Source organism: Bufo bufo, chromosome 1, assembly GCF_905171765.1.
Source record: "Bufo bufo chromosome 1, aBufBuf1.1, whole genome shotgun sequence".
Classification (NCBI taxonomy): Eukaryota; Metazoa; Chordata; class Amphibia; order Anura; family Bufonidae; genus Bufo; species Bufo bufo.
The window spans coordinates 83,878,343-83,889,130 of record NC_053389.1 but is presented as its reverse complement, the minus strand read 5'-3'; the positions used below and the strand labels follow the sequence as shown (position 1 = coordinate 83,889,130).

General features: G+C 43.8%; 1 protein-coding gene across 1 annotated transcript in view; it reads left to right on the top strand.

Moving 5' to 3' along the window:
• The first annotated feature begins 362 nt into the window (after positions 1 to 362).
• The window catches only part of TMPRSS5 (transmembrane serine protease 5), a 167,476-nt gene continuing 157,050 nt past the window's right edge, over positions 363 to 10,788 (top strand). The window contains exon 1 of the mRNA XM_040418699.1: positions 363 to 447. Within this exon, the coding sequence (XP_040274633.1) occupies positions 381 to 447 (67 nt within the window). The 5' untranslated portion in view covers positions 363 to 380. The remainder of the gene's footprint in view (positions 448 to 10,788) is intronic.

Sequence of the window (10,788 nt, the reverse complement as noted above, 5' to 3'; positions counted from 1 at the left end):
AGCCCCTTGGATCTGCGTGCGCTGTCTGTTTGATGTACGGAGTTTGAAGATTGACAGCTTACACTGAGCCTAGTAACTGACACAGAATAAACATTACAGATCTGCTGTGGGTACAACCCAGCCCCTGACCCCGGTACAAACAACAAACCTATTCAAACGAGCTCTGCTGATTTGGCGCTCTCGTGTCAACAAATAACAGTCTATTCTAGCTGACTATTTAACAAGAGGTCGCCACTGAGAACCCTTCAACACTCAGCAACTGGGAGCAGCATAATACATTGTGATGCCACGATCCTCCAGCCTAATGACATTCATGGGGAGGATTTTTATTAATGAATGTGGATTATAGCAGAAATTAGGAAACGATTCAAAGAGTTTTCATGTTTGTATCTTGGATAAAAACACAGAATGTGCCCCACATACACCGAGGCAGACACAGGACATCAGGTATGTTGGGGAATTTGGTATGTGAATGTTATTAACCCCTTAAAGAGGTTTTCCTAGAGTTGATTGGTTTTTAAGTAGGCCCCCTTGCTTGTGAAACCAATGGAAAGAATCATACTGATCTGCTCCCTGCCACTCCAGTCCGGTGCCTTGGCTCTATTCTGCCATCTTCCAGGTTTCCAGCTTGTTCACTTCCCACCTTGGTATGCATGGAGCTACTTGGGCTGCTGCTGCTAATTGGTCTCAGATGTGACATGTCCCCAAGTGGCATGGGAACTGGAAGATCACCAAACTGAATCAGCAGGTAGTAGGTTAGCATGATTCTTTCCTTAGGTACCACCCTCTAGGGCAGTGATGGCGAACCTATGGCACGGGTGCCAGAGGCGGCACTCAGAGGTCTACTTAAAGAGAGAAATCCTGTTTGGGCCAAATGACAAGACACTTTAAGCACTTTTGTGCATGTGGTGTTTTAATAGACCTAACATCATTATTTCTGGGCTACCAAAATAACTATTGCACCTTTTTTTATGAAGCACAAGATTGTTTTGATGCCTTTTTTAGAGATTTTTATCTTTTTTTTAGTTTTTGTCCAAAAAGTAAAAAATAACCATTTTCAATTTATAGTTCTTAATTCTTTAAGATTGCCACCAAAATAATGTTTATTTTGATCCATTGTTTGATACATAATTGGGGGAAATTGCTCACAAGGCTAATATTTGAAGTCAGTGTTGCTTGAGGCTGTGTAGGCGTACTTTGTACCAATTTAAGCAGCGCATATTGTTTGTAGTTGTTTGTTAAACATGGTGCCTCTTTAAACTTAACACTTTTGTCTAAAAAAGGTACTTCCGTTTTTCTAGGCAACCCCCTACTGGAGTGAGTTTGTGACCTTTTTTGCAATTTTTTGCAGTGATAAATCTGGAGTGACACTCATTACAGGCCTCCTTTGTCCTTTCCCACCTACTTTTCAAAACTGGAGTAAGTGGTGTAAAAATGACACGCATTTTCCACACAAAAAGCCAAAAGAATTGTAAAAGCACAATTCTGTGACTTTTTGAAGGCAGAATTCTGGACTGCATGACGTGATAAAGTCATCCAACAATATATACAATCTAAGGTAAATGTGGTGGTAAGGGCAACTGCTTGGGTTGGCATGGGCTAATTTTTATTTTATTTTACAGTTTTAATTTATGTTTGTACACTAATTTCCCCATGAGGTTATAAAAGACCACTGGGGGTATTCACACTTTACCCTACCTACAAGGGAAAGGGAAATAGATAGTATTGTAGGTGAGGGTACAAGCTGTTCATATGGTAGTGTGGTGGAGACAGGATTATTACAGGCTGGTATCCAGTTTGGATGTGTTCAGATGGGAGTGAGGTAGGCTTTAAGTTTGGATATGTTTGGGTAGTAAGTTCCAGAGTCTCTCTCCTTAACCAATAATCATGTACATGTACGTGATCAGAGTTAAGGGGATGCGGGTGCCAACATTGCTAACATGCCGTCATGTAACACCTCAGATGCCACTGGCAGTAGCGACTGCAGAGGGAGAGGGGCCCTCTGCCTTTTGATCCTTTGCCATGACAGCCTAGAGTCTTATAGAGGTTTCCAGGCTTGTTTTGGCTAACTGCCCAAAAAGTCGCACCGAAAGCATGGCCTTGGCAGGCAGTCTTTCAGAATGCCATTGACTGCAATAGTATTCTATTGCAATCTATGGGACAACCGATCAGAACACATCCACTTTGCTCGGTCGTATCACTCTTATTCAAACTCATTTGTGAGATATAAATGATACTCACTCATTAGAAGTGTGACTAGCACTTTTCCATCTCTTTATTCTGTATATACAATTGTAGCTGTAATGCTTTATAATTCTCAGACCGATGAACGTATTGCTATCCCAAGCTGTGCAACGTTTCGGGTCACGCCCCCTTACTACTGGGATGAAACCAGACGCTTTAAATACAAGCTGTTTCCATCATCATCATTAGACATTAGCATATACAGTCAGGTCCATAAATATTGGGACATCAACACAATTCTAACATTTTTGGCTCTATACACCACCACAATGGATTTGAAATTAAACAAACAAGATGTGCTTTAACTGCAGACTGTCAGCTTTAATTTGAGGGTATTTACATCCAAATCAGGTGAATGGTGTAGGAATTCCAACATTTTGCATATGTGCCTCCCACTTGTTAGGGGACCAAAAGTAATTGGACAGAATAATAATCATAAATCAAACTTTCACTTTTTAATACTTGGTTGCAAATCCTTTGCAGTCAATTACAGCCTGAAGTCTGGAACGCATAGACATCACCAGACGCTGGGTTTCATCCCTGGTGATGCTCTGCCAGGCCTCTACTGCAAATGTCTTCAGTTCCTGCTTGTTCTTGGGGCATTCTCCCTTCAGTTTTGTCTTCAGCAAGTGAAATGCATGCTCAATCGGATTCAGGTCAGGTGATTGACTTGGCCATTGCATAACATTCCACTTCTTTCCCTTAAAAAACTCTTTGGTTGCTTTTGCAGTAGGCTTTGGGTCATTGTTCATCTGCATTGAAAAGCGCCGTCCAATGAGTTCTAAAGCATTTGGCTGAATATGAGCAGATAATATTGCCCGAAACACTTCAGAATTCATCCTGCTGCTTTTGTCAGCAGTCACATCATCAATAAATACAATAGATCCAGTTCCATTGGCAGCCATACATGCCCACGCCATGACACTACCACCACCATGCTTCACTGATGAGGTGGTATGCTTAGGATCATGAGCAGTTCCTTTCCTTCTCCACACTCTTCTCTTCCCATCACTCTGGTACAAGTTGATCTTTGTCTCATCTGTCCATAGGATGTTGTTCCAGAACTGTGAAGGCTTTTCTAGATGTCGTTTGGCAAACTCTAATCTGGCCTTCCTGTTTTTGAGGCTTACCAAGGCTTTACATCTTGTGGTGAACCCTCTGTATTCACTCTGGTGAAGTCTTCTCTTGATTGTTGACTTTGACACACATACACCCACCTCCTGGAGAGTGTTCTTGATCTGGCCAACTGTTGTGAAGGGTGTTTTCTTCACCTGAGAAATAATTATTCGGTCATCCACCACAGTTGTTTCCCGTGGTCTTTCGGGTCTTTTGGTGTTGCTGAGCTGACCGGTGCGTTACAAATTTTTAAGAATGTTCCAAACAGTTGTTTTGGCCGCGCCTAATGTTTTTGCTATCTCTCTGATGGGTTTGTTTAGTTTTTTTCAGCCTAATGATGGCTTGCTTCACTGATAGTGACAGCTCTTTGGATCTCATCTTGAGAGTTGACAGCAACAGATTCCAAATACAAATAGCACACTTGAAATGAACGCCGGACCTTTTATCTGCTCATTGTGATTGGGATAATGAGGGAATAACACACACCTGGCCATGGAACAGCTGAGAAGCCAATTGTCCCATTACTTTTGGTTCCTTAACAAGTGGGAGGCACATATGCAAACTGTTGTAATTCCTACACCGTTCACCTGATTTGGATGTAAATGCCCTCAAATTAAAGCTGACGGTCTGCAGTTAAAGCACATCTTGTTTGTTTCATTTCAAATCCATTGTGGTGGTGTATAGAGCCAAAAATGTTAGAATTGTGTCGATGTCCCAATATTTATGGACCTGACTGTATTTACAAAGTGTTCACTATACATATAGAACATTCCTATTGCATTTAAAAAACGGTTACCGAGACATTATTTCATAAAAATACCATAAAACAGCAGATTTTATTCAACCCCTTTGGTTTCACTGTATTCATTTTCATAATACATCTAGTTTAATAATAAATATAGGCAAATGTCTGATTATGATAATGAAAACAGCTTGTATTTAAAGCGCCTGGTTTCATCCCACAAGCACACAAGAGTAAGGGGGCGTGACCCCCGAAACGTCACTCAACAGCTTGGGATAGCAATTAGTTCAGCGGTCTCAGAATTATGAAGTAGTACAGCTACAATTTTATATAAAGAAGAAAGAGATGGAAAAGTGCAAGTCACACTTCTAATAAGTGAGTATCATTTATATCTCACGTATGATTTTCAATAAGCTTGATAAGACCGAGCAAAGTGTATGTATTCACGAGTGGGGCATGAGTGTGGCTCTGAATCGGATCATTGGTGGAATTACAGGTGGAGCGACTATTGTTGATTGAGGTACAAGTCATCAGAAGACTGCATGTACAAGTCCCCTAAAGGGACTAAAAGTTACATTTACATTTTAAATAGTTCAATGATACCCGCGCTGCCGTAACAAAGAGGGAGACAAAGAACTGCACTAAAATTATCACTCAGTGGAGTGCGTCGCTGTTTGGTCTAGAGAGGGTTAATTGCCTAAACCCTCAGTTTAATTCAGGAAGAAAAAAAAATAAGAGGCTAGACCCACGCTGACTATTAAAGGACTTCTATCACCCCACTAAAGTCTTTTTTTTTTTTTTGGGCTAGTTAAATTCCTTATACTGCGATATATGAAAATATAATGGTCTTACTTACTTTGCTTCAGCAGTTTCTTATAAAAACGAACTTTTATAATATGTAAATTAGGTCTCTACCAGCAAGTAGGGCGTCTACTTGCTGGTAGCCGCCGCAAAAAACCGCCCCCTCTTCGTGTTGATTGACAGGGCCAGCTGCGATCTCCTCCTCCGGCCGGCCCTGTCAGCATTTCAAAAATCGCGCGCCTCTGTTCATTCGGCGCAGGCGCTCTGAGATGAGGAGGCTCGCCTACTCAGCACTCCCTCAGTGCGCCTGCGCCGACGACATCACCGAAATAGAAGACGTCATCGGCGCAGGCGCACTGAGGGAGTGCTGAGGAGACGCGCCTCCTCATCTCAGAGCGCCTGCGCCGAATCAACACAGGCGCGTGATTTTTGAAATGCTGACAGGGCCGGCCGGAGGAGGAGATCGCGGCTGGCCCTGTCAATCAACACGACGAGGGGGCGTTTTTTTGCGGCGGCTACCAGCAAGTAGACGCCCTACTTGCTGGTAGAGACCTAATTTACATATTATAAAAATTTGTTTTTATAAGAAACTGCTGAAGCAAAGTAAGTAAGACCATTATATTTTCATATATCGCAGTATAAGTAATTTAACTAGCCCAAAAAAAAAAAATGACTTTAGTGGGGTGACAGAAGCCTTTTAAGTGCTATGTGATAGTGTAAGGGTATCGGGATGTAACTGGCGCCCACTTAGATATGTAATCTCTAAACTAGTTGCTCGGCAGTATTGCGCTTATTGGTGATGCTGTGTGATACTAAATAGCTTTAACTTAAATATAAACTTCAACTAAACTGACTACTTGACAATATTACGTTTATTGGTAGTACTGTGTAGTAGTGAAGGGATTGCAAAGACTTAGATCTGTGATCCAGAAAAAAAAAACTACTTGCCTGCGATGCTGCAAACGGTGTCTCACTTTGCAGGGATGGTGGCGTTATTCTGCTGTAGGTTTTCCTGTCTTCAGCCTCCACTGCCAAAGCGTGCGGCCCCGGCCGATGACTCCTGCTCGCGAGGGAAGCCGCTCTAGTAATGAAATGGAGCGAATCTTCTGTGTGACATTACATCAAGTACGGATGCCTCCTTGGACCAAAACTCCTCTGACGCGTTTCGGAATTGCCGAATTCCTTCCTCAGGGATGATTCTGATCCCTCCTGCTCGCGAATAAATAAGCATTCATTTCAATGGTTACCAGTCCTACTCAATTAGGTATTCTGTGAGAAGCCAGCTGTAAATGGCATACCTCAGCATTGCCATACCATCCCCTGTGAATTTGCTATATGGATCTATCTTGTCAGTATGGACTAATATTTAAGTATATATTTAGATATATATATTTAATATCAAGGAGTTTCTTGATTTAATATATCCTTTAGTGTTGATCGAGCACCATAGTGCTCGGGGGCTTGGGCCGAACACATCGGGATGGAAGTCAATGGGAGAACCCGAGCATTAAACCAGGCACCCCCTGCTCTGAAGAGGGGAGGGTGTCTGGTTCATAGGGAAAGGTCAGAAATTGATGGAGACACCACCAAAATTGTTCGGGAACAGCATGGGGAGGATGTCTGGATGCATCTTGGACTCCCAGGTCGCTGCTGGGAATGATGTTGTCCGAGTAGTACGCCACTTTTACAGACTGACAATAAGGCGCACAAAACCAAAGATAAAATCGATTTTAGAGGAAAAATTGTTAGGAAACATTCTTTCCTGTATATTTACTTGTATATAAAGTGCAAGTGCTGCCAAAAATTACAAGGAAGACGCACTCCGATACAACCTGTATATCACATAAAGGGGGGCCTCATTCACATTGTGGTACAATTGTTCAGGTAGTGGGACTCCTACACTCATGAAGCCTATGCACTAAGGGAAAGGGCTGCCAAAAATTACAAGGAACCGGCACTACAATACACCCTTTGTTACACATAAAGGGGGGCATCATACACAGCCTTGAAAAATTATGATTGGTGGCCAGCTGGTGATCTTCAAAAACATTTGGAGCAAGGTCCTGCTGATCTGACCATCTAAAACATTATGGGTGAGGGCCTGCTGCCGCTTTGGTGACTTCTGATAACCTGGGCCCGATCTCATGTCGCCGTGACTGCGACGATCCATTCGGATGTCTGCCCTATCAACTTTCGATGTTATTTTCAGCGCCAACCACGGTGACCACGGGTAATGGGGAATCAGGGTTTGATTCCGGAGAGGAAGCCTGAGAAATAGCTATGGCCGTCGGCTACCACTTCCAAGGAAGGCAGCATGTGCGCAAATTACCTATTAGGTATAATTAGGTGAGGGCCTGCAGGTGAGATGACCCTCTAAAACATTGTATGCGAGGGCCTGCAGGTGAGCTGACCCTGTAAAAGATTGTAGGTGAGGGCCTGCTGGTGAGCTGACCATGTAAAAAAATATATATGCGAGGGCCTGCTGCTGAGCTGACCCTCTAAAACATTATGGTTGAGGGCCTGCTGCTGAGCTGACCATTTAACAAAATTATGGGAGAGTGCTTGCTGCTTAGCTGACCATTGAAAAAATTTACAGGGTTCAAAGCAGGCCGGGTCGCCTGAATACTTCAGCTAGGAATAATGGAATAGGACTCCGGTTCTATTTTGTTGGTTTTCGGAACTGAGGCCATAATTAAGAGGGACGGCCGGGGGCATCCGAATTGCGCCGCTAGAGCTGAAATTCTTGGACCGGCGCAAGACGAACTAAAGCAAAAGCATTTGACAAGAATATTTTCATTAATCAAAAACGAAAGTCGGAGGTTCGAAGACGATCAAATACCGTCGTAGTTCCAACCATAAACAATGACTACCGGCGATGTTATTCCCATGACTCGCTGAGCAGCTTCCGGGAAACCAAAGTTTTTGGGTTCTGGGGAGAGTATGGTTGCAAAGCTGAAACTTAAAGGAATTGACGGAAGGGCACCACCAGGAGTGGAGCCTGCGGCTTAATTTGACTCAACACAGGAAGCCCCACCCGGCCCGGACACAGAAAGGATTGACAGATTGATAGCTCTTTCTCGATTCTGTGGGTGGTGGTGCATGGACGTTCTTAGTTGGTGGAGCGATTTGTCTAGTTAATTCCGATAATGAAAGAGACTCCTCCATGATAACTAGTTAGGCTACCCCCGGCAGTGAGGATTGTGTTGACCAGACTCTTGGATAGTGAGGCTGGACTTGTAGGTGAGGGCTTGCAGGTGAGCTGACCCCGTAAAAGATTGTTGGTGAGGGCCTGCAGGTGAGCTGACCCTGTAAAACACTGTAGGTGTGGGCCTGCTGGTGAGCTGACCCTGTAAAACATTATATGCGTGGGTCTGCTGGTGAGCTGACCCTGTAAAAGATTATATGTGAGGGCCTGCTGGTGAGTTGACCCTGTAAAAGATTTTAGGAACGGCCCTGCTAGTGAGCTGACCCTGTAAAAGATTTCAGGTGCGTGCCTGCTGGTGAGCTGACCCTGTAAAAGATTATATGCAACTTGCAGGATAACGGGCCGAACTGGATGGACAGGTGTCTTTTTTCGGCCTTGTATACTATGTTACATATGCAAGGGTTTGCTGGTGAGCTGACCCTGTAAAAGATTTTAGGTGTGGGCCTGCTGGTGAGCTGACCCTGTAAAACATTGTAGTTTAAAGGGACACTGACAGGCCCAATAAGCATATTTAGGTATATATATGACAGTACAGGTCTTATCAAGTGTATTAGAATCATCTAAGTATCCCCCCTGTCCACCTTATAAATACCGAAAACTAAAGTTTTATAACCTGCTTGTCCCGTCTCCAATCTGCCCAAGGGGCGGCGTTTCATCTCAAAATGCGCCCAGCCAGCCGCTCCCAACTGCCGTTCTGAAGCCCCGCCCAGCTCATCAATATTCACTTCGCTGGGTGGCGGCTACAACTCTCCCCGACTCAAGATCCTGCGCATGGCCAATTCAATCCTCTGGGCACGTCCTCAGTCTAATCTTCAGCGCATGCGCCCCGCCGTGGTCACATCGCGCCTGCGTACAGACAGTCTGCGTCTTAGAGGCCGCTGCAGCCTCTGCTTTATGCGCATGAGCCGGGCACTTGAGATGGGGAGAGTTGTAGCCGCCGCCCAGCGAAGTGAATATTGATGAGCTGGCGGGGCTTCAGAACGGCAGTTGGGAGCGGCTGGCTGGGCGCATTTTGAGATGAAACGCCGCCCCTTGGGCAGATTGGAGACAAGACAAGCAGGTTATAAAACTTTAGTTTTCGGTATTAATAAGGTGGACAGGGGGGATACTTAGATGATTTTAATACACTTGATAAGACCTGTACTGTCATATATATACCTAAATATGCTTATTGGGCCTGTCAGTGTCCCTTTAAGGCCTGCTGGTGAGCTGACCCTTTAAAAAAATTATATGCGAGGGCCTGCATGTGAGCTGACCCTGTAAAACATTATATGCGAAGAGCATATATGCGAGGGCATTATATGCGACAAATAAGCATGTGTTGATATGATGGAAGAGGAGGAGGAGGATGAGAAAAGGAAGATTCAACCATATACCCTTGTTTGTGGTGGAAGGGGTGCATGGGAATACAGTGTATTCTGTACATTATAAACAACACATTTAAAGTGCCTTTATGTTCATCAGCTTTCCTCTGGTGGAGTCGAGAAGTCATGGTCAATCCAGGCCTTGTTAAATTTTATAAGAGTCAACCAGTCAGCATTTTCAGTTGACAGGCGGATACGCTTATCTGTTATAATGCCACCAGCAGCACTAAATACCCGCTCAGACAAAACGCTGGCGGCAGGGCAGGCCAGCACCTCCAAGGCGTAGAGCGCCAGTTCGTGCCACGTGTCCAACTTGGACACCCAGTAGCTGTAAGGCACCGAGGGATCATTGAGGACGTTGACACGGTCTGCTATGTACTCCTTCACCATCTTCCAAAATTTTTCCATCCTTGTGACACTAGGCCGCACATCAGGGTGAGGGTGCTGGCGGGGTGTCATGAAACTGTCTCAGGCTTTGGAGAGTGTTGCCCTGCCTCTGTTGGAACTGCTGTGTGTTACCCTTGTCTCCCCTCCTCGCTTGGCCAAGGAAGTGTTTACTAAATTTGGCTTCTTCCCATGCAAAACATGTAAGGCATGCCATCTTGTAAAACGAAAAGAACCATTAAAGACAATAGAAACTGTACAAAATATATATATAATAGAGAACCATCTAACATGCCACACCAAGGGTATCATTTATTTTTATAAAATACCCGTATGCAAAATTATATGTGGGCAGAACCAAAAGAACACTACAGACTAGAAAAGTGGAACATATTAGAAATATAAATAAAAAATTTGAGGGCCATCCGCTCTCACGCCACTACAAAGATAAACATGATGGGAAATTTGGGGGGGGGTTCAGTTTTGGAGCACTAGAACAAATAAAACCTGATCATAGAGGGGGGGACTACATTAAATTGATGTCAAGAAATGAAACAAAGTGGATCTATAACTTAAATAGCCTTGCACCAGCAGGGCTTAACCAGGAGATTGAACTGTTTGCATTTTCACGAGGACAACCTCAATAGATTCACACCCACGTCATATATGAGGATATATTAATTCAAGAAACTCCTTGATATTAAATATATATATCTAAATATATACTTAAATATCAGTCCATACTGACAACTTAAGATGGATCCATATAGCAAATTCACAGGGGATGGTATGGCAATGCTGAGGTATGCCATTTACAGCTGGCTTCTCACACAATACCTAATTGAGTAGGACTGGTAACCATGGAAACTAATGCTTATTTATACGCAAGCAGGAGGGATCAGAATCATCCCTGAGGAAGGAATTTGACAATT